The 25,370-nt window shown below is 42.0% G+C and overlaps 1 protein-coding gene across 2 annotated transcripts; it reads right to left on the bottom strand.

Annotated features, from left to right (window-relative positions):
* Positions 1-268: 268 nt before the first annotated feature.
* On the bottom strand, positions 269-25,086 carry CEP55 (centrosomal protein 55). 2 transcript variants are annotated; one of them, XM_075612793.1, is made up of 10 exons: positions 24,945-25,086; positions 24,187-24,237; positions 13,086-13,270; positions 12,371-12,604; positions 10,154-10,204; positions 7,664-7,814; positions 5,299-5,612; positions 4,331-4,402; positions 3,380-3,505; positions 269-1,388 (listed from the first exon to the last, which is right to left on the bottom strand). In XM_075612793.1, exons 3-10 carry the CDS (start codon positions 13,254-13,256, stop codon positions 1,182-1,184), a joined length of 1,326 nt encoding a protein of 441 aa, XP_075468908.1. In that variant the 5' UTR covers positions 13,257-13,270; positions 24,187-24,237; positions 24,945-25,086; the 3' UTR covers positions 269-1,181. The 2 variants fall into 2 exon arrangements, with proteins under 2 accessions (XP_075468908.1, XP_075468907.1); XM_075612792.1 differs by lacking the exon at positions 24,187-24,237 and having other exon boundaries at positions 24,945-25,085.
* Positions 25,087-25,370: the final 284 nt, after the last annotated feature.

Raw genomic sequence — 25,370 nt, 5'->3', positions numbered from 1 at the left:
TTCATGCATGTGTTGCGGCTCTCTGAATATTTTGGAGAAAGACATTTTTTAGAAAAGGTCTCTTCCTGGAGAGGTTGCAGACCCCTAACCTAGATGAATCAAGTTAATGTAACTAAACCTTGTACAGATGTAGCCAGACTAACTTTACGAGCTACCATGGTGCCTGCCTTCCGCGCCTGTGCGATAGGAAAACCGAAAATTTTGCCCGGGTGCCCGTGCATGCCTTGCTACGCCACAGTGGGGGAGAACAAAAAAAAACAACAGAACACAAGTTGTACAAAAGTTTATTAAACCCGTCTCGTACACAAACCATATCAATACATTTTATAAAAATGGACTGAAAAAAAATACATTACTTCGTACAAAATGGTCTATTCGTCAAAAGCTTGTTTACACTGGATACAAAAGTGCAAAAGAAAAGCAGAAAAAAATACATTTCATGTTATCCTGATAATTTAGACTCACGAGGGAGTAAAAGGACTTCTCGGTGTAACTTCTAGTAAATTCAAGTAAGTTAATCTGTGGGTCAAAACCTGTTTAGAAAACCATTGCATTTTTTTAGCTTTTAAATTAGTAATTTATTTTTAGAAGTTACATGAGCAATTCATTGTACAGCAGGTTATTTTCAAGAGCACATTAATGCAATTTAGCTGTGGAGCCCGATCTAAATGGTAAAGAGTGCAAAATATAAAACCACATACTGCTCTTGTAAACATTAATCTGTTACTTGGCTGCTCATTCCAGCAGAACAATTAAGAACATGTATTCAGTAGTTCAGTTGCAAACATTAAATTAAAAATAAGTTTACATACTAAGACAATTCATGTTGATATTCGTACAATAAAATGTGTAGCAACGAAGGCCAGGAATATTTGCATTTTTCTTTAAGCTGAATGACAACCAGCAGCCAATACATTTTTATTTTGTTCAGCCACTAAAAAAAAAAAAAATAATAATATTGGTTAACCACATGCCAGCAAGAGACGTAAATCCCAACGGCACCAAAGGGATCAGAGGTCCCTTGCAATGACTATGGGTTTAATGTGGAAGCAGTACACAGAAAAGCAGGTCTTCACAAAAGTTTAGGTAGAATATATGAAAAGGAGTGTAAAATTCCCCTCCCTGCAGGGAAGAAAAAATCCAAACAAAACACACAACACTTCTCTTTGCAGCGCCCTTGTTCAGCTGGTGCAGTAATCAATGTGAGAGAGCAGCTCTCTGTGCTGGCTCGTCGGATACATCGCTTTGCATTTAGGACACTCCAAGAAACTTTCGTCCAGGAGATGTGTTCGCTTCGGGGATGGAATTTGCTTGTGTAAGGTCAGCTTGTCTTCAAAGTCAGTGTGGAAATTAGTGGATGGATCAATGTAGCAGTCACGAAGATGTGTCTACATGAGAGAAAACAGCCTTACAGTTAAACACCAATATTATCATTAGCAATGCTGCATTCACCTATTAATGTTATTATCTTTGTATAAGAAAACAAAAAAAAGCTGAACATGCTCAAACGTAAGGATTTGCATGTACGGTATATAATTATATATGGGTGCTGCAAAAATTGGGAATCAATGTGCTAAACACAACACAAAGAAGCCGAACTGTGATGCGACCCTCGGTCAATAGTCCCGCGGCCCCAGAGGAAAAATATATAAACTCTGCTAGCTGCTCAGTGCATGCGAGAGAGAAGCCTCTTCATTGCCAGACAGTGCAGGACACCCCCGCTTAGCAGCTGACATTTTCAAGGGGTGTGGGAAGGTGGGAGGAAATAAGGAAGGAGTGAGGTTCAATTAAGAGGGGGGGGAGGGGTAGGGGAGAGAGAATGTGGTGTTTAAGAAACTCAGAGTGCCATTTGAGAAATGGGAATAAATGTGGTGTGTAGAGTAAAAAAGGGCGAGTATGAGGTGTATTGTATTGTAATGTCTTTATTTATATAGCTGAAAGAATCACTCTACTCTTTCCTAGATCTGTCTCAGCGTCTCCCCTGCTGAAATCCCTCTCCTGGCTTACTATCAAATCCCGTATCACACACTCAATTCTCCTCCTCACTTTTAAAGCTTTACACTCTTCTGCCCCTCCTTACATCTCAGCCCTAATCGTCGCCGCGTGTGCGCAGGAGGCCGGCCGAGTGACGTCATCACGTCAGTGGCGCAAAACGGAACAGAAGGTAAGGGGTTTAAAAGGGTGGGTATTGGTGTATTTAGACACTCCTTGATTAAGTGCTTGGTGCACGAAACATGTAGGAGGGTGTTGCACCTCCATTTTTTTCTCTTTTATGGACGAATAAAGAATATTTTTAATCAGTTATTGACCCACTCTCTTGGCTGTGCGCTACACCCTCTATGGATGATTCTCGCTTTATGAGCAAAGCTTGACATGACGTTTGCTTCTCCAATTTTTTTTTGTTTCAATTTTTTTTTATTGAGTTTGAGAGATATACATTATACATTTATCATTTCCATGAAAGTGAAATCTAGAAACAGTCATATACATTCAGTATTTCCAAAAAAGTGGTATATAGTAACAATCCTATACATCAATTAAATTAAACAGTATTTTGAAACATGCACAATGAGTTGTCATTTATTTCGTCAGCATCTTCTTTCTGTTATTGTGTTCTAATACACTTTTCCACATCTTAATGAGGAAGCAGCCGCTTCCTTGTTTAACTCTCTGTGATAGAGTAAAGGAAAGTGGAGGGTAAAGTAGGAAAAAGGAGTGTGAGAGTAAGATGGGACGGGGAGGGGGGGGTGGACAGTCCTGTTCTTCTATGGCTCATCTTCTTGTTTGTCAAGCATCTGGCCAAATTTCCCAGATTTTATGGAATTTATCCACCTTTTGACTAAGTGTCCATCACGCTTATTTCTCTGATTCTTCTCAAAACTGTCTGTCTGGAGGGGGCATTGATCTTTTTCCATGCCGCAGCAATCGAGCATCGTGCTGCTTTTAGGACATGGTTTATCATCTTACTCTCTGGCGCCTCTAGATCCTCTATTGGTTTGGCTAGGATCATAGACAAAGGGTCCACTTCTATCTCCACCCCCCAGGAGTTCGCTTCTGCAATTTTTAACAATAGCCTGAATAGTTAAACAAAGTTTAAAAAAATAAAACCAGAGGAGATTGAGACTTCGGGATTGTGCACGATTACTCATTTTTATGGAGTAAGAATTGGGCAGACTATAACTGGAATTGGAGAGGTCTCCAACATGCCCACACTGAACATTGTCCGCATCATTATGAATTATAAAACATTTGAACATGTCTAAGTGACAGGGTCCGCACTATCACAGATGGATGAATAACTAACTCCCTTTATATATAAAAAAAAATGTAAATATACACACATACACAAATATATATTATACAAATATTCTGCACTTACCGCTGGCTCTTGCCTGGTTATCTGCTCTCTTGCCTTGCGCAGCTCTCTCAGAACTTTATACAGCTGTTGCTGAACATTCTGCCGGTCAACTTTCTCATTCTCAAAGTCTGAGGTGCACCTCTGGATCTGGTTATTGGAGAAAGCCAAATCTCTAATCAAAATACATGTTCTGTTTGTACAAATGTGCAACTATACTGTAGCTGCCAATAAATTGTCATTTAAAAGATTTTAACGCATTACTAACTCGTGAGTAATTTAAAGAGGATATATAATTCTATACTGTACTGTACATAAACATCTCAACACTTGCCAACTAACAACTTGGCACTTTAAAGAAATAACTAGGTAATTACTTTTTATACCATTTGATGATCTACTCCAACCCTGGACTCGTTTTGTGACTCTTAATACGCTCCAGACATAGGAAAGACAGAGGTGGCTTCTTTACTACTACAAGTACAGTGCCTACTAGAAGAACTAGAAGTATTGGATGGCAACTTTGCAGGATACTAATGAAAAGTTAATGTCAGGACCCAAGTGCAATTTGGTAAGTAACCACTGCTTTGATCGATAGCAAACTGATGTGAAGTACAAGGTTTGCTTAGCATCCCAATGATTCACATCCGGGGGACACACACAGAATATAACAGATGGGATAAGTGCATCTAGACAAATGTAATCTTGGGTGAAAGGAGTACCTGCTCTGTAGAGCTTACAATCTAATTATTCAGTGGTGTTAAAATAGGGGGGGGGAGAAAAAGGAAGCAAAGGAAGGATAACAATGTATTGCAGGGCTAGGAAGTACAAACTGGCTCACACGCCTAATAAGGTCCTTACAGAATCTTAAACAATAGCAAGGCCTATGGATACATTTCTAACACAATAACTAGTTGTGTCCTCTTGATACTGAAAAGTACTCGGCCGTGTAAATCTGTATTTACAAAAGAGTACCTGTTGTTCCAATGCAGCAACTCTTTTTTGTTCCTCCTGCCATTTCAATGAGGACTTGTGCAGCACTTGAACCTAGAAATTCAAAACACACATTAAACTTTGCTAGGTGTGTGATACACACACACACACACACACACACACACACACACACACACACACACACACACACACACACACACACACACACACACACACAATTATTAGCACATTGAATCTATTGATTGCATTCGGTCTTGGGTGGGGTCTATTTCTTTGCCAGTCAGGCATCTGTTGTCTCAAGAGGGCACTGTTTGTTACCGCTCCTGGTTTAATGGATTCCTGGGTTCCTAGTCCACCGAGGTTTATCATGTGCTCTGACTTATATATACCTAGTCTATACGTGTTCAGTGTTCGTGCCGCATTAACCTGCATCATTTAGATATCTTCAGGCTGCTCAATGACTAGTTATACATTTTTTTAATATTAATTTTATTATGTGTCTCCATCTTTGTTTTTGTTCAAGAAATTTTTTATTTTTTGCTTACAATCTTGAATGCCCCCTTTCTGTGGAGTCTCTGCAATTCCTGTCTTAGGAGTTGTTCCTATCTCTTTTGCATCATAAACATGGAGATGTATTGAGATAGTGACTATTTCTTTACATTTCCGATGCCTCCCCAAAGCTAGGCTCTATAGAAGTATTTTAACTATTAATGACTGGTCAGGGAAGAGCCTGCATAGTATGTATATGGCAGTTATTTTTGTGAGGTGTAATAGAAACACTGGTCCTAGTTCTCTTGCTCGAATCGGAAACAGCTTTGAATAAAAGTAAAGATACCCACAAAAACATGTTCGTTTCATCTCTCCGCATGGTACTCAACAGGAGTTGTAGCTCTAATACAACGTTGTTCCAAGATCTTACCAAATGCTTTTAAGAGCCTGCTTTATGAATCAACAGGATGAATATATAATGCAAGTCTACTAGGATTCACCTGCGCTGAAAGTTCAGAGGATCTTCTCATTTCTTCTTCTAGCTTCTCTCTGGATAATTCAAGCTCAATCTTCAATCTCTGCATTTTATCCTGCAGGCGTTTCTTCTCGTCGTGTCGCTGCTGCCGCTCGCTGTCTCGCACGGATTGCAGGGCCGCCGTTAAATCCTCCACTTCTTTATTTTTATCCTCGTGTTCCACTCGCAGGGCAGAAAATTCAGTACTTAACTGGGCTCGGACTTTCCGCTCGCCCTCGAGATCTTTCTTTGCCGTGAGTAAAAGCCGGTCGTAGTATTTTTGCTTTTCTTCTTGCCGAACTAAAAAAAGACGAGTATATTTATCAGTTCTGTACCGAGTGTATGTTGATCCTTGAAGTTTGGGAAAAGGGGTGTATATCATGTGTCTTCGCATCAATATATCAAGGTATTCCCCGCTTGTATGGATGAACAATTGTTATGTTTTATTATATTACTCTAACAATGTATTCAGTTCTGTACACAGAACTTTGTAAGCATACTGACGTGACTCATTGTGCCTTCAATCTAAATGTTGGCGTCTGATGCACAGGGAGATAAAGTAACTCGTCCCAGGTCTCACATAGCCGACAGAACCATGGTGTTCATGCCACTGAGCTACTCCGACAACATTATATGGACCAATGCACATAATATAATGGCACAAATCCAATTCTGGGCTGTCATGTTTCTCAAATAAACGGGGGAGAAAAAAAAAACTATAGTAGTCATTATGTGCCCATGCAGAGAATTGGCAAAAAAAAATAATGCTCCTCAAACCTCACCACTTCCGGTAAAAAGGGTACATTGGAAGGGACCTGCAATGCTTTACAATGCACCACTGGCTCCTTTACAGTAGTAACATAGGAGTCCCAGCACATTCATTTGAGAGCTCAGACACAATTGCCCTGCCCCACACTCTTGGGGTATGGATCAAGGACGTTTTGGAGCAAAGAAAGTGTGTTTTGACACACTTGCTCCTTTTTTGGTGCACAGTGGAGTCAAAATGTACAAAAATGGTTTCTTCAAGTAGTGTAGATTAGAAGACAGAACGTTCTGCTGCATTAAACTTGGTGTATTCTGATGCAGGTAGGAAAACATACAATGCACAGAGGTGCACAGTTTCACACAACTCATTATAGCTTGTATCATGCAACTCCACCCCAACACCTCCTTTTGATACTCCCCAAACTGCAAGCAGACACATTTGGACACGAAAAAAGTTCTTGAGACACTGATGCATAAATGCACAAGACTAAAATTACACTAGGCATTAGGCTTTCTCCACAATTGCCTTGATAGATAGGATAGATAGTCCCCTATGTTTTGGTGATAATAGCCTTGAGGGAATTAAGGAGAAAGCAACAGTAAACAGCACTACATTTTAAAGAGTCCTAATGCATCTTTGGTGTCTAAATTAAGAGGTTTCAGCTGGCTGGAAGACTTCAGCGATACTTATAATTGCAACATGTTAGTGTTCAGGTGTTCTGTTACTGACTATAAGTGACTGCAAGCAAGATAACTGGACTTTTTCAAGTTCCTTAGATAGGATTAATTAAAGGGAAGTACCACTGTCCATTAGGGTCACATGGGAACAGGCCTTGAAGGGGTCTATTACCCTAAAGCGTTACCCCCCCCCCTATTATAAATCACCAATTGCGGTTTGTGTTTCCATAGTTGTATAGTGTTTGCTCTCTATGTGTTAGTCCTGTACAATTTATTGGTAATTTGCTGTATTTTGCATATTTTCTTTGCACTTTTCTCTTCTTGTTCTGGTTGTTATGTGGTGGATGTGCAGTGCATTTCTGTTGCTATATCTTCTGGCTTTCAGCTACCTTATAGTACACCTTGTTTTATTTTACTGTTCCTTTACACCGGCACATCAGCATGTTCCTGTATGCTCTGGGTATTACACTTGCAGCAGTTAGGTTCATTATAACTAGATCTTCTGTGTATAACTTAGACTTATAACTATGCTGTGAGTGGTGTATTACAGATTGTGTACTGATGGCTCTCTGTGTGCATTTTAGGCACTTGATTATGCATTAAGGTTTAAACCACAGATTGTATACTCTATGTGTTGTACGTTCCACCCGTTCTCATTGTACTAGATGCATTGTTTAATAAACGTTTTTCATTTTGAATACAAGTATTTCTTTCTTTAGGGGGTCTTCGTTACTCCAGTGAGATTGTCCCTGTTTGAGGGCTGTGGACAATTGGTTTAATTATGTTAGTGTTCAGGAGGCGATTCCTGGTGGTGATGTATATTTAAAGCAGTAGGTGGGAGGAGACGGATAAGCCTATCATAATGATGGATAGTACAGGTTCTAACATATAGCACAGTTATTTTATACCTTCTGAGCTGGGCTCTTTGGCTTGTTGTTTGAGAGTTTGGTTAACACTCGCTAGCTGTTGCTCCTTTTCAAAGATCTGTCTAATTAATCCCTTCACATAGGCCTCTCGCTGCTGGTCATATACCAACCACTGCTGGTTTTTCTCCAGAGCCTTCATAGAGGAAGAAAAAAAAAAGTGTGTGTTATTATTGGCTCAGATTAGCACATATTTTGAGAGAAAGCCAAAAGAACTACATAGTAATTTCTATGAAAGTCTTTGTAGTTTGACACTTGTGGATATTATTGTCTGGTCTGCACAATTCTTGCATTTAACAGTACTAAAGTATAGATACCTACAAACGGCATTTTTTGTTATGCAATGCTGCAGCGCTCACAGGATTACAGAAATGTCGTGGTATTACCGAGTTCCTGCCCTGAAGACAGACAGACACCCCCTGGGGTAGATTTTGTAATGCATGGAATACCTCTACGCTTCATAATAAAGGTGGAGGGGGGGGAATGTCATGAAATATTACAGATTCTCCATGCTAAATACAGGGGATTACACGCATATGGTGATAGACAATTATACTCTGCAACATGTTCATTTCCTGGTAAAGAAAAAAATTCTCATCTGAACAGGAAATTACGATTTTGAACATGGTCCATTGAAACCAATTACCTTGAAATCCTTTGGCAAGTTCTCTTAGTTCTGGGATAGAGAGACTTAAGTGTATATGACATTACTGCTGCTGAATACACAGCACCATAAAATTATATAAAAAACCCTTTTATTTTATGTAACTGGCATTATAAAAATGAAAAGCTACCATTTAAAAAAAAAATATATATATTTTTTTTTTAAATGAGACATCAGCAAACGAATAGTCGAGCTTGATTTTTATTATACATTTTCGCCAATTAACTGTAATCAGAACATTTTAATCAATGGATAACATTGTTATACTCTGGTTTATGTATTAACATTTCTCACAAACACCGGATTCAATGTGTCTCTACAGAACAGCTAGCATCCAAATTAATTTAAATCTGCACCCTGCACCATAACTCTTCTGACGAAGAGTCCCTGTGAGAATATGCAATAAATGGCCTTTTGAAGGAAATGGAACAGGCAAAAGGTTTGTGCAAACATAGGTGTGGGGATTGAAAAATATTTAGGCAATAGTTTAATTGAAGTGTTTGAGCCAGGAAACCCTTGTAAAGCTGGTAGTTGAAACCACAAACCTACAGCTGTTTCATTTCACAGTACATAATCTTTGTAGCAATTGTACCCTGAACAGAAGGTTCTTTGGAGTTTGTTATACTTTTGAGACCTACGTCATATTATTGCCTGCAACCACAAAACATAAAAATAAAATAAAAAAAGAAATAATTACTCCATCAAGTTACACGATTGAAGAAATATCAAACTGGTACATACAGAGACAGATTTGTACGCACAGTTGGGGATGACAGACATTTACCAGGGTTAAGGCTGCGGCCAGGCAGGGAACGGGTGCGCTGGCGCCCGTGCGCTGCGCCCTGCTTGGCGATCCATGGCCGGCTAGGCGCGCGCTCGCCTGGGGGAGCAGCCACGACGTCACGGAGCTGGTTCGCCCTCATTGGGTGAACCGCTCATGTGACGCCTTGCGAGCGGCAAAATCAAATTTGCTTGCTCTGAGCGGCGAGCGGGCGCAGGCGATTGCTCACTCTGGCCACACACACACATTGCCGCAATGGGTTTCATCGCGGCCAGCGTGAGCGCGCCTACCCGCTCAGCGCCCCCTGGACGAGGCCTAAATATCACCCTATTGCAGTGGTCCTTAACGCCAGTCCTCAAGAACCCCCAAACAGGTCAGTTTTTAAGGAGATCCCCTTTCAGCACAGGGGGCTGTATCAGTGACTCCGTCAGCAGGGATATACTTAAAGCCTGACCCGTTAGGGGTTCTTAGGGACTAGAGTTGGGAGCTCCTGCTCTATTGCATAATACAGCAGCAATTCACCCTATTTTGTTTCCCTCCCCCTTTTAAACGGGAGGGTGGGATCCCCTCGAGCTGAACCATGCTATTTCCAGGTCTGGGAACCCGACAGTTTCTCAGATGGAGCATTTTCAACTACCGTACATAAGAGGGAAATAAAATGGTTACCAAATCTTAGGCCAATAGAAAGCCAAAGCATAAAAATTCGGTGCCACCTTTCCTATTGGACGGCCATTTAAATCCCTTATAAAAACCAAGGTGTTCAAGTGGTAACGTAACTTCACAGGTAAATATCTTGGGCACAGCCTCAATCGTGAAAATAAAAAATGTTTTTCAAAGAATTGCTGTTTCATTGCACATGAAAACCCCAAATTAATATTCATCACATAAAAACAAAAACACACACACTTGAATGACAAAATGAGTTATAATCAGCAGTTTGCTATGTTTATATGAGATGCAACAGAACCGTTATGCCATTTGATTACATGGGTGCTTCCAGCCACAAGATCACTGGCAAGAAAATACTTACATCTTTCAATTGGCCCTCAAGTACATTCCAGTTACTTGCTGCATCCAGCTCCTGCAGAGAATAACACAAACACAAATTGTGACTTAAATTCCATAAGAATAAACTTTGTGTTTAGCTGCAGTTGCAAGACTGGACAGGAATAAAAGAAAGCCACTGAATCTCTATATTTCATTTAAATTAAATGCCGGGGGACCGCGTGAGGCCTCTGTAATACACTTACCTTCCAGCGACGCGTCGTCCTTGTAACCCGGCGGCATTGCGGGGTCACATGACCCCCGCATCATTTGACGTGGGGTCGAGCAGGAGGGGGTGGGATGTGCCGAGGAGAGCAGGCAGGGGTGCGCACGGGGAAAAGTTTGCGCACCCCTGCAGTAGTGAGCTTATAAACTGTGAGCTACTGTACAGTACCAAAAGAAACTGCCATCTTTCTGCTATTATACTCAAGTGAAATGCTACCTCCTTGTGGACAAAAAATACAATTGAACAGAGCACTCATGTATGCATTGTATGTAGCTTCACATCAGTCATACAAATGACAAAATAATAGGAATAAGCACATCAGACATAAAAAGTAAAAAAATAAATAAAATAATTAGGAAAATTAGTCCCTGCTCCGAAGAGCTTACAATCTAAGTGACCAATCTTGTTCAGGAATTATCAGACACTTGGAAAATTCACATGGACTAAGAAGTCACAGAATGGAAGCTGGCCATTTGTAGATTAAGAATTCACATCTACAGTATGGTATAGCTACTTCTAAAGAGAATCTGGATCTATGCAAGTTTATAAACATTGCATTCAACTAACCAGATAAAATGAGTCTCCCCCACCACCGAGAAAGGAACACATACAGTATATACTTGATCACACCTTCACATCAGGTTGTGATGTGATATGGACAAGAAATTGTTTGACATGTGACACCAGGTTGAAGGAACTCAACTGTCAGGAAAGTGCTGCATCAACCTTCTTCCGGATAGATGGAAAGCACATGGTGCCAGGGCTGCAGGAAACAAACGCTTCACTACTCGGGCTTCCTCTACAGGCAGCTCCTGTACCTTCAAAGAGTTTGGGGGAATCATGTGGCGGTTGGTGATGGGTGTTTGTCTGTGGTTGACGAATGTATGATACCTGCAGTCTGTGTAGGGGCACATGGAGAGAGTAACCTCTGTGGGTCTTTGGAGAAAGGGATCAGTGTTAAATGGGAACACCGCAGGTCTTGGACCAGATAGTTGATTTGTGGTATTTGATCATCAGATTTTGAAAGCTTGTGTTTTGTCCCACTCTACATCTTCCGAATCCTATTTTGTTATTCCATTTCCTCCTGGGCAGATAAATAATGGTGCTTGCAAGTGGATATGGTATACAGGCATACCCCGCATTAACGTACGCAATGGGACCGGAGCATGTATGTAAAGCGAAAATGTACTTAAAGTGAAGCACTACCTTTTTCCCATTTATCAATGCATGTACTGTACTGCAAACGTCATACACGTGCATAACTGATGTAAATAACGCATTTGTAACAGGCTCTATAGTCTCACCGCTTGCGCATAACTTCGGTACAGGTAGGGAGCCGGTATTGCTGTTCAGGACATGCTGACAGGCGCATGCGTGAGCTGCCGTTTGCCTATTGGGCGATATGTCCTTACTCGCGAGTGTACTTAAAGTGAATGTCCTTAAACCGGGGTATGCCTGTACTCTCTTTCATAAACTAAAGCCCGTTTCCCTGCATCCCCTTCTGACTCCTCGTTTCTATCTGTTCTTTGTACACAGTTTACTTTTAAACCAAAAGGCCTCTCATTTTCCTCTGTTCCTCGCCAATCTCCCTCAATTCTCACCATTTTCCACAATAAAACTGTTATTATGCCTTTTATATCCTCTGCCTATTAAGTCTCAGCTACAAATCTGTCACAGTACATACACCATGACCTTTTTTTTAAATGCAGCACAAAATCTTTCAGAAAAATTTGTTTCAACTGCTCTTTTATATCCACAACTTTTTACTCACGAATCCCCATATTTAGCAAGATAGGGAGAACCCTGAAAGCTTCCATAAACTACAGTGCTCACATCTTCAGGGAAGCATTTTGAAATGATATGGATAAACACAAGCAAAAGAAGTCTAGGTGTGCAATACGCAGAGCTCTGATTTTGTAGGACTGTGCAGGTGATCACATTATACTGTATGCACTTGTAGTGACCAGTCATCATTACCTGGGAATTTTGCTGTGCAATGACTTTTGATTCAAGCTCCATGCATCTGGCTGTAACTGCAGGCAATTGGTTTCTCAGATTTTCTGCCTCTCTTGCTTTTTTCTCCATTTGAACAACAAAAGCATCTCCATTGATTTTAGAGTTCAGCATCTCTTTCAGATTACAAATCTCCTCGTTCTTTATAGCAATCTCTTGGCCATATTTCTCCTTTTGGGTTTCCAGGTCAAGTATTTTCTGTATTTAGAAGAATAGATGAATAGCAGTAATAAGAATAACGATCGTATAAAAAAGGTTCCCTTATAAAAAAGCAAGAACAGTGAAAATACAACATAGTAAAATACAAAACACAATAATGGCCTTGCACTCAAATTGCCGGCACAGGGATATAAAATTAACTAACCCGGACTGGAAACAAGCCCTTAAGCTTTGTAATCAGCATCCACACTAACCCAAATCCTCACCTCCTCCTAATAAGGGATGTAAAGATATTCACCCCCACCCGCCACACTCTAAAACTGCATCTGCATAGCAAGTATCAGCACTTACAAAAGCTAGTTCACAGCAGCATACACAAATGGTCATATTTACCGGTGATCTTTGCCCACATGGGATCATACCACTAAAGGCTGGTTGTTTTGATATGGAAAACAAAAATAACCTACGTATTTAGAGGATTTTTTAAATTACTGCCAAGATAAGTGGGTAGACATGTTACCTCCAACAGTCTCTTCCTCTCCAAATCTGACATTTTTTCTTTTGTTTTGGAGAATTCACCCACTGTCTTTTTTAGGCTTGCATTTTCTTTCCTGAGCTTTTCCAAATCAGTTTCAGATTTTGAGACAACCGCTTTCAAGCCCAGTCTGTTTCCAAAGACCTTTGATGTCATTTTTGCAATACTCTCTATATTAAAAAATAAAAATAATAATTTTAAAAAGCCAGAGATGTAAAATACATAAATAAAACATTGCTAAACAGAGAAAATATAATTAACATCTATTTAAAAAAGAAGCAGCACCCGCTACTCTGCCCCCTTCCTTTTTATAATGATGGGAGCAGGTGGTACCTGCACTTGCATAGCGCTATTTTCAGCTCTGCAGACAACCTGGTTTCCAAGATACTTGCCGCTGAAAGTATTGCCGGTCATCCATTGCGGCTCCATATTGGGCTGTGAGACTGTGGAGGGATTTAAATTCAAGGAAGTAGCAGCGCTACCTGTCACGGTACAGGAAGCTGGCCTCACAAAATAAAGAGAAGCCCGGCTAGCTACCCGTAAAACCGTGTAAATTGGACGCCTATGTGAGGCTTATTTCGGCCCCACATACTTAATGTCTGGGATGGGGAACCAGGAATATAAAATAACCTGTATGTAAATATATTGGATAGAAAAGCACTTTATTCCCTGTGAAAGCTATTCCCCAAGTTTAATGAGCCAGCATTGTAATGTACTGTGATTTGGGTGTCAGCCCTGTAAATGTAAATTGTGTTGTGTGACCAAGTATCATTTCTATGGAAGAAGACTCAGTAATTCACTTAGCTGAGTTGTTCCATAGAAATGATAGGATCGGGACAAAGGTTGGCAGCTAGGTGCCAGGACTCATGGTAAGCGGTTAAAGGCAAACCGATCAGATGTATGTATGTAGCACCATTAATGTGCATAGCGCTTCACAGCAGTAATACACGTGACAATCATATAAATAACAAATAATACAAATAACAGATCATGGGAATAAGTGCTTCAGACATAAAAGTAACATTTAGGAAAAGGAGTCCGTGCTCCGAAGAGCTTATAATCTAATTGGTAGGTAGGAAGAATGTACAGAGACAGTAGGAGGGCGTTCTGGTAAGTGCATCTGCAGGGGGCCAAGCTTTATGTATCAGGTGTATAGTATTAGCCACGGAGCTACTAATATGCTTCGATAAGCAGGTGGATCTTAAAGGTGGATAGAGAGGGTGCTAGTCGGGTATTGAGAGGAAGGGCATTCCAGAGGTGTGGGACAGTCAGTGAGAAAGGTTTAAGGCAGGAGAGGGCTTTAGATACAAAGCATTAAACACTCACAAGACTGTAACAATGGTATTTGGGACCAAGACTAAATTCTTAAAGCTTCCAGCGACTGAGCTCCATATTAGAACCAACACTAACACCACCCTAACCCCTGTCACTAGTTTTAAATACCTGGGCTTATGGTTTGACTCCCACTTAACATTCGGAATGCACATTGATACCCTGACAACCAAGACCTACGCCAAACTAGGGGTACTTTACAGGAACAAATCCTCCCTAAGTCTCCTGGTCAGTAAGCGTATCGCACAGCAGATGCTAATGCCAATTATTGACTATGGAGACATAGTATATGGCAAGGCACCTCAAACCCACCTTAGCAAACTTGACACCCTCTACAATTCAATTTGTCGTTTTGTTCTCCAATGCAACTACAACACACATCACTGCGAAATGCTCAAAGAACTAGATTGGTCATCACTAGAGTCTAGGCGCAAAGTTCACCTTTCCTGTCTTGCCTTTAAATTCTTTATGGGCAAGCTACCCAGCTACCTGAACGAGCTCCTCACCCCTACCACATGCAGCACTTATCACCTGAGATCTGACTCCAAAAGACTGTTCATTGTCCCAAGGCTCAACAAAGTATCCGGCCGTTGCTCCTTCTCTTACCGTGCACCCCAAAACTGGAACAACCTACCGGAGACTCTCACATCCACCACCAGTTTAAGTTCTTTCAAATCTAAGGCTGTCTCACATTTTAATCTGGTCTGTAACTGTTACATACGCCCATAACATATATTTTCTTTAACTGTGCATGCAACGTCTTGTTGCAACGTCCTGTTCATTTATGTAACTGTATTTGTAACCATGTATTATTTGTCTTAACTCTGTGCCCAGGACATACTTGAAAACTAGAGGTAACTCAATGTATTACTTCCTGGTAAAATATTTTATAAATAAATAAAAGGGGGTAGAGAGAAGACATGCTTCAGCAGAACGCAAGAGTCGGGATGGTGCATAGCGAGAAATTAGGGCTGAGATGTGAGGAGGAGCAGAAGAGTGTAAAGATTTAAAAGTGAGGAGAAGAATGGAGTGCGAGATGCAGGATTTGATAGGAAGCCAGGAGAGTGATTTCAGCAGGGGAGACGCCGTGACAGATTTAGGCAACAGTAGAATGATTTTGGCAGCAGCGTCTAGGAAAGATTGTAGGGAAGGACAGGTGAGAGCAAGGAAGGCCGGACAACAGGAGGTTACAGTAATCAAGATGGGAGAGAATGAGGGCCTGTGCCTGAGTTTTAGCAGTCGAGCAACAGAGCAAAGGTCTCATCTTTGTAACATTGCGGAGGAAAAAAAATGACAGGTTTGAGATATACGTTTTTAATGTGAAAGGAGAATGTGAGAGGAGTCAAGTGTGACCCCTAGGCAGCGTGCTTGCGCTACTGGGTTTATGGTAGAACTTCCAAAAGTAATGTGGAAGGAGGTAGTGGGGCCAGTTTTGGGAGGAAGTATGAGGAGCTCTGTTTTTGCCATGTTAAGTTGAAGTCGGCACAGGGCCATCCAGGATGATATCGCAGAGACATTCAGAAACTTTGGTCTGTACAGCAAGTGTAAGGTATGGGGTTGAAAAGTAAATGTGTGTTATCAGCATAGAGGTGATATTTGAACCCAAGAGATGTGATTAAGTCACCTAGAGAGTGTATACAGAAAAAAAAAAGAAAAAAAGAGGAGAGGTCCCAGGATAGAGCCTTGGAGTACCCCCACAGAGAGATCGATAGAGGAGGTGGTGTTGGCAGAAGAGACACTGAAAGTATGATGGGAGAGGTAAGAGGAGATCTAGGATAGAGCTTTGTTATGAATACCAAGAGTATGGAGAATGTGAAGAAGAGGTTGGTCCACAGTATCAAATGTTGCAGAGAGGTCAAATAATATGGGCAGAGTGTAATGACCTCCATCTTTGGCAACATGGAGGTCATTAGTTATTTTACTGAGGGCTGTTTCAGTGGAGTGAGCAGTGCAGAAGCCAGATTGTAGAGGGTCTAGGAGAGAAGCGCCTACCCAGTGCGAGGTATAGGACTGGCTAATGGAATCAGGTGCCGGCCTGAGCCCCTCAGGCGCTGTTCCTGTGAGCCAGTTTCAAAATGCCCTGCTCTCCAAGCAGTCCCGTTCTCATGGGGCGTCCTTAAGGAACTAAGCCTACCCCCTCCTCTGATTCGTGCAGCTGGGCGAGCTTCCGTCAAGCCCTCACCTGGGACTGGCTGTTAGCTACCGGTTCGCACTGTGATTGAGCAGGAGCAGCAGCAGCAGCGAATGTTAAAGATAGTTCACGAGAGCTATGTAAGGAGCCGGCGATCACAGCGCAAGGCAGGGGTGTGCAAACTAGGGTGCACGTGGGCGGTGGCAGAGGCCCCGCGCTCTTCCCAAAGGCATTTAATTTAATGCTGGGGGATTGCGCGAGGCCTCTGCAACTCTCAACTTACCGGGACTCAGAAGCGTGGTGACGCATCGCCATGGCATCAAATGAAGCCCGGGACCATGTGACATCACATGACCCATTGCCATGGCAACACAGCGTCAAATGACGCTGGCAGGTCACTGCCTGACGTCACATGCCCCCACGGCGTCATTTGACGTCGGAAAACAAGGTAGGGGGGCGCAAGCACCGGGGGGGGGGGGGGAGGGAAATCACAGAACCAATAGTTTTGCACACCTCTGACGTAAGACGTTCAGAGATACTTGGGGACTTAGTTCGATGAATAGCAAAGCATTCAGCAGCCCTGCCCGGCTAAGGACAAGTTCTACAGACGCGGCCAAGTTAAGAGTTGCAGAGAATTGTGTGTGACTTACGGAGATAGAGTTGCAGACTTGCAGAGTTTGCGTGGGGTTCCATGTGATCGTGTGAAGCAGTCTGTGAGTTCAGCGAGATTCTGAGAATCTACAGATTTGACAGAGGTACAACTGGCAGCAGATTCAAAGTTGCTATAGCGCAAATAGCACTTTGATAGCAGGACGTGAAGCGGCCAGGGTAAGCCTACTGAAGCAGGCGCCCTGCACCTAGTGAGGCTACAGTCTCCCAACCAAGTCCCCAGTTGGTGAGTGTATGTCATAACTATATTTGCTGGTTCTGCCAGAATAAAACTCAGATTTATTCAATGACTTTGTCCTGTACTTCATGATAGTGATCCCTGAAGGTTTTTGGTGTTAAAAGTACTGGTCTCCCGTGACACTACCTTTTCCAGAATTTAAATGAACGCAGTCCAGCTTAGGGCCGAGATGTAAGGAGCAGCAGAGGAGGGTATCCTTATGAGAGAGAATTTTTCAAGTAACATGGGATTTAATAGGAAACCAGGAGTGGGATTCTAGCAGGAGGAACAGAGACAGATTTAAGAGAGTGAAGTGATTCTAGCTGCAGCAAGGAAACCAGCATGAAAGATAACACAGCTTTGTCGATTTAGTCACAGGAGTGAAGATTACCAGTAGAACATCTCCAGGCTCTCCATAAATTAACCAAGTATCAAAATCATCAAATCACTCATGAAGGTCAATTACTCGTCAAAATGTTAGCTATTTGTCATAAAAAGAAGAAAAGATGCACAAATGCGCACAAGGGAAAGAATTAGTAATTATTTATTAAAACAAACACATAGACAGCTGAGAGGATCCAACCCCTCCTCAGCTCAATGGGTAAACTGCCCAGATACATAAATCATACATATGGTCTCTAAACATAGGATATCCTAAGACAGTAAAACACACACAACAAAAGACAGTCAATGTTAAAAATAAACAAAGAGTGTACTAACAGCCCAAGGGGATTAGAATAAAAACCGCCATAGAGGGCTATAATACCGCTGACAGGGGGAAACGAACACTCACACTGAGGCAGAGGTGGGGGTCCACGGATGACCGCACAGGATCCGGATCGCGGCACCGGGGAAGATGAAAGCAACCGCCACTTGAGCCTCAGGCAGGCTCCGTCTCAGCCTCTCAGCAAACACGCGCAGAATGACCTGTCGTGACCTCTACACGTTTCGCACCACGTGCTTTGTCAGGAGGTCACGTACAGCGTCATCCGCGCGTATTTATAGGAGGAAGGGAATCAGTAAGGACGGCCCCCTTCAGACGCCAGACCTAACGCCCTTAGAATGGCAGCTTTATACCTAAAGTGATGCTACCTCTTTCCCTTACAATGTCACGTGTTGCGGCAATCACGTGTTGCAGGTTACCAGAAAAAATAGAAAACGGGACCTATAACACAGTAATTCACATAAACATAACACAGCTAGAGACCATCACATGGTGTAAAGACAGAAAATAAAAAAGCAGATACCAATTCATACATTACATATTAATTACACATGATAAATCAATAATTAATCCTTTATATACCCAGCTAATAAGAATATATACATATAATTAAAAAACATATAGTCTTAATACACATACCATAAAATGAGAGACTAATCTTATATTTATTAAAAAGAAAAGAAAACATTGGGAGGAACACAAAAGCATAAATACCTTGAAAGCCAACCAAGATATTGTATTGAGGTCAGCTGACAAAGGGGGTGGAATAGTCCTCTTGGACAAAGAGGACTATTTCAAAGAGGCCTATCGCATTTTGGGAGACAAAACCACTTATGTCCCCTTAAAAAAGGACCCCACAGGGGAATACTTAGGCCTCATTAAAAAGCATCTGACTGAGGCCCTTGTAATTGGGATTCTGTCCAAGGCAGAATACGAGTATATGCTTATTGAGACACCCACGGTTCCCATCTTTTATTACATCCCCAAGATTCACAAGTCCCTCACTTCCCCACCTGGACGCCCTATCATTTCAGGGATTAATTCTATCACTTCTAATTTATCCACATATATTGATTTTTACCTACAACCACTTGTCACATCACTTCCGTCTCACCTTAAAGACACTATTATGGTTTTACAGGTTTTGGATAATTTCGTTTGGAATGATAGCTGTAGATTAGCCACTTTAGATGTGAAAGCCTTATATACCAGCATTCCCCATCATAAAGGAATAGAGGCTATTAGGCACTTTCTCATGACCCCACAAACACTACCCATTACACAAATTGAATTTATTCTCACATCAATTAATTTCATTTTGGGTCACAACTATTTTATGTTTGATTCCCTTTATTTTTTACAAATCTTGGGGACGGCGATGGGGACTACGTTTGCCCCATCTTTCGCCAATTTGTATATGGGACTGTGGGAGTCGCTTGAGGTATTTCGATGTCCTCCTCCACAGCTTAGGCTGTGGAGGCGATATATCGATGATATTATCATCGTATGGGAGGGTACTGAGGAATCCTATCTTGAATTTGTTGATCTACTTAATGCAAATGAATGTAACTTAAAATTCAGTGGTGTAAATAGTTCAGCTAGCATAAATTTCCTTGATTTGGAGATATATATAGAATCCAATACTGTTCAGACTAAAACATACTTTAAAGTAACCAATGTCAATTCCTATCTTGACCCTCTTAGCTGTCATGACAAAAGATGGGTCCAAAACATTCCCTTTAACCAGTTTCTTAGACTGAAGAGAAATTACTCTAAAGTTGAGGAATTTGATAAACAATCTCAGTTCCTCAAAAAAAGATTTCTTGATAAGTGCTATAATGAGGAATTGATAGATTCCTCAATAAAGAAACTGGAAAAAATACCAAGAAAATCACTGATAAAATATAATAAAAACAAGAGGGATAAACGCAAAAATATAAAAATCCCTGCTTTTATAACCCAGTTCAGTGACATGCATTATGGGGTCAGAAAAATCTTAAAAAAACACTGGGGAATACTGAAAATGGACCCTGTATTGGGCCCTCAGTTAAATTCACAACCAGGGATAGTGTTTAAACGTGCGCCAAATTTTAAAAATATGTTGGCCCCAAGCCAAATCACCAGAAAAACTGCTGTATCTGGTGATATTAAAGATCGCTTGGGCATCAAAGGCACATATAAATGCGGGAAGTGCAAGGCGTGTAAACATATATGTAAAGGAACAACAGTCACGTCTTGTGCTACTAAACGGATTTACAATACCAAAAGTTTTATAAATTGTTAGACCACGCATGTGGTTTGTCTTGCAGTGTAATTGTAATTTACAGTACATTGGCAAGACAAAACGACCACTAAAGATGCGAATGTTAGAGCATTTGTGAAATGTAAAAAATATACCGAAAACTCTGGCTAAAGGTATGCCGTTTACCCCGCTATTAAAACACTTTAAAGAGATACACAATAATGACCCCGCTTGCATTACATTTAAAGGGCTTGAAAATATACAAATGAACAGCAGACAAGGAAATAGAGAAAATCATTTATTAAAACGTGAACAGTATTGGATATACGAAATGCAAACTAGACATCCAATTGGTTTTAATGAACTCATTGAGCTTACTCCATTTTTAAGATAAAATATTTAGTTCAATGTTTTCTTTTCTTTTTAATAAATATAAGATTAGTCTCTCATTTTATGGTATGTGTATTAAGACTATATGTTTTTTAATTATATGTATATATTCTTATTAGCTGGGTATATAAAGGATTAATTATTGATTTATCATGTGTAATTAATATGTAATGTATGAATTGGTATCTGCTTTTTTATTTTCTGTCTTTACACCATGTGATGGTCTCTAGCTGTGTTATGTTTATGTGAATTACTGTGTTATAGGTCCCGTTTTCTATTTTTTCTGGTAACCTGCAACACGTGATTGCCGCAACACGTGACATTGTAAGGGAAAGAGGTAGCATCACTTTAGGTATAAAGCTGCCATTCTAAGGGCGTTAGGTCTGGCGTCTGAAGGGGGCCGTCCTTACTGATTCCCTTCCTCCTATAAATACGCGCGGATGACGCTGTACGTGACCTCCTGACGAAGCACGTGGTGCGAAACGCGTAGAGGTCACGACAGGTCATTCTGCGCGTGTTTGCTGAGAGGCTGAGACGGAGCCTGCCTGAGGCTCAAGTGGCGGTTGCTTTCATCTTCCCCGGTGCCGCGATACGGATCCTGTGCGGTCATCCGTGGACCCCCACCTCTGCCTCAGTGTGAGTGTTCGTTTCCCCCTGTCAGCGGTATTATAGCCCTCTATGGCGGTTTTTATTCTAATCCCCTTGGGCTGTTAGTACACTCTTTGTTTATTTTTAACATTGACTGTCTTTTGTTGTGTGTGTTTTACTGTCTTAGGATATTCTATGTTTAGAGACCATATGTATGGTTTATGTATCTGGGCAGTTTACCCATTGAGCTGAAGAGGGGTTGGATCCTCTCAGCTGTCTATGTGTTTGTTTTAATAAATAATTACTAATTCTTTCCCTTGTGCGCATTTGTGCATCTTTTCTTCTCTGTTTCTCAGGGTGTCCTCCCCCCTTTTAGGGGGGGATCACCTCTGAAGTGGGAACTTCTGGGGAGACGCTCCATGCAAGTGCAGCACAGGGATTTTTCCAACCATTACATCTGCAGCACGAGCGCGGAATGTCCTTTTCTCTGCTCTCTATTTGTCATGCAAATAAAACATTGATACTTTGTAAGTTCATAGAGTGGAGATGTTTCTCCAATTCATCTGGCTGTATTATGCTTCTACGGAGCCCCCTGGTAACTGTATTCATTTAACATGGTCAACCGCACCTTCCTATTTGACAGCCATTTAATCACCTTTAAAAACCAGGAATTAATACTGATAACTTCACTGGTAAGTTTCTCAGGCTCCGGACCCAGTACGTTCTACAGCGCACGGCTCGGCGTGCGCTGCACGAATAAATATCGCCCATCAATGGGGCTGGGCCCAGTATATGCATTTGGCAGCCGCGCTCTACTACCAGTTTTTCAAAAGACAGCTAAAAATTGTACTTAGAACTTGCGACGGAGGGGTGGCCACGCCCCCACAGCTGTTTGGCCAATGAGGGCGAACCATCCGCCCCCGTTGCCTCTCCTAGAAGGTCAAAATAAACGAACTAAAAAAAAATATATATATGTTATGCTGTGGGCTAATATTATTATAATGCTGTACAGCAGTGTTTCCCAAATGAAGTTCCATGGTACCCTGGGGTACCACGGAGCAGTCCCAGGGGTTCCACCATGGCTCTCCTCCACCTCCTTCTCCCCCATAGTGGCTGTGGAGAGGGTGAGCAGCCACGAAGAGACAGACTGTTTGCTCCACCGAGGCTCGTACGGGAAGCCCCGGCTCCGCACGCTGCTCGTTCGGGGAAGATGCCACTAGCGCAGCTGGCTGACCCGTGGCAAAAGCTGCCGGTGAAGAAAGTGGAAAGCGAGGTGCATGAGAAGGGAGCATGAGGAGGGAGCGCGAGGAGGGAGGCGGTTACAGCTCACGCCTAAGCAGGAGGGAAGTGACAGGAGAGGAGGGCGCATTGGATATCTACTTATAAGGAAAGTGTATTTCAGTATAGAAAGGTGTGAGTGAGCAGGAGAGGTGTATAGGAAGGAGTGAGGTAGGTGTGTGTGTGTGTGTGTGTGTATATATATATTATATGTATGTATATATAAATGTGTGTGTGTTGTATAGTAAAGGAGTAACACGTGTATTGTTGACCAGCATTTCCCAAATGGGGTTCCGCGGAACCCTGAGGTCTTTTAAAAATGTATTGGGACAGTGGGGGACTTTTTAAAAACCCTGGTGTTCCGTGAGGTAAATTGAAGTGTTTTGCGAAAAAAGAAAAAAACAATTAAAAATTGCAGCCGCCAGGAGAGACGGAGACACCAACACCACTGCGGGCTCCCTCCCACCCCCCCCCACCCCTACACCATAATAAACAAAGAATCTGATGCTATAATTATCATATAAGCGTAAAACCTGATCATTTTTTCCCCCTGACGGGCACGTATACAGGACGGCTGCATTTATTTATGGGACATAAAAGAGGACAAAATGTGTAGTTGCCTTCCCCCTGGAAAAATGTAACTTTCAATTTAAAGGTATTTGATCTTGAACCAAGAAATGTTTTCACCTGCGGCGGATCTCTCTTTTTTTTTTTCATGTGCTACGCTAAAAATATTTAAGGGGTTCCATTTTGTTGTACAAAATAAAAAAGGGTTCCACGACTAAATTTAATTGGGAAACACTGCTGTACAGTAATTTCCTTCCCCATCTCAAAAAAAAACAAAAAAAACTAATCGGATATATATAGATACACATTTTACAATAACTGTCTAACAATCCAATACTTTATATAAAACTTTTTTTCTTCCACATCTTACATTTATTTTTGTCTGCTCACTGAGAGATGGCGACAAATACCACTACATTTTCACTTTCGATTTTGCCTCCCTATACCTGCAACATGTGCGATATGAACATGGCCTAAAACTGGAGCAAAAAAACTTGGGCTTTCACTAGATTAAAGAGAAGTCACAGGGGGTGAAACACCAGTCGGGTAGTAAAAGGAGTCAGGGAATTACTAGACATTAACAACAATCCACACATTCTTATAATGAAAACCAATGGACAGCAACTACATTTTTTACAATAATGTATCAAAATGGTAAGCGATGGGCACTGGCACACCCAGTGTGTGTACAGGGTTGCCACCACTCTGGATTTAACCACCGGAGACTACAACATGGCGGCACAACGTAAAATGGTGCCACATTACCATTACAACATGACGGCACAACATAAAATGGTGCCACATTACCATTACAACGGGACGCTACGCGACACCGGAACATTATCGCGTTGCCATGACAACGGGGCCTCACGTAACACCTCGGCGCCATAAGGTGTTCCGTTGTCATGGCAAATTGCCGCTGTGACAGGTTGTCATGGCAAAACTCACCATTTGAAGTCCCGGAGCCATGCTAACTGTGCCTTACAGGAGAAGATAGTACTAGGGGAGAGAAATAACTATATTAAATAAATGTATTGCAAAAAGTCTCCGGGTTAGCCTTCAATACCCTGGGTGTGTAATAATAACTATCACCATTAGATTCCTTGAATTACAATTAGATTAAAAGCTGCTACTCATGTGGAACGTTATTTGTTTCAGAACACACCAGAAGGTAACATTTCTTGTACTTAACTTTATGCCAAAAAAAATAAATAAATTAGCATAAAAACAGCAAAGAAAAGCAAACTGCACAAGTAAGGCTGCGTCCATGGTTAGTGCTGGCAGGCGGAGGCGCGCTTACGCTCGGCACTGAGTCCCTACAGCCGCAATGAGAGCGGCTTTAGTAGGGGCTCGCCTACGCTTCCGCAAGCGCGCGGAAGCGAAGGTCTTGGCAAAATTTTTACATTTTTGTGCTTGCTGGACGGCGCTGTCTAAGGCCAGGGAAAGCACCCGCTTTCCCTCAGCGCGCCTCCGCCCGCAAGCACTATCCATGGACGCGGCCTAACCAATAAACAGTGTGAAAACAAGGTTCCTTCATGGCATTTTTATATCAAGCTAAATAAATACAAAAAATCCGGTAAATAAAGATATAAAATAAGTTAATAACTAATATACATAAACGCTAGCAGCATTATAACGGGACACACACAGACACACGTGGAGTATTCCCTTGGATACTTAAAAGAACCATAGTGTGCGCTGCTCACCTGCGTGCCAGGGTCCCGGAGACCTCACCCGCTCACACTGTGCGCCACACACCGGCCTCGGGCTCCTGCCACTGACAGCTGCCTGACTTCCCCCCCACCATCATAACAACCTTTCCGTCTTCCGGCTGTTTGAAAATCGCGCCGGGGCTCCGTACGTCACATCCGGGCTGACGTGGCCGGGGGAGGCGGCTGCGCTGTGAAGTCAGTGGCGCTCTCCTGCTGTGTGACGGTGTGAGAAAGTTGTTGATGGGGGATCCTCCTCACCCGGGGAATCCCCCCCACCCGGGAATCCCCCCCACCTCTGCAGCACTATACATTGCTGTGGGAGGCTGTGTTCGTGGTGGATAACTGAAGATGATATATGCATTTGTAAAAATGTTACTCTAGTAACGGCATTGGGGTTTTAAGTATGGTGGAGAAATGTAA

The sequence above is a fragment of the Ascaphus truei genome, chromosome 8 (genome assembly GCF_040206685.1).
Source record: "Ascaphus truei isolate aAscTru1 chromosome 8, aAscTru1.hap1, whole genome shotgun sequence".
NCBI lineage: Eukaryota > Metazoa > Chordata > Amphibia > Anura > Ascaphidae > Ascaphus > Ascaphus truei.
This window is presented reverse-complemented; position numbering and strand designations above follow the sequence as displayed.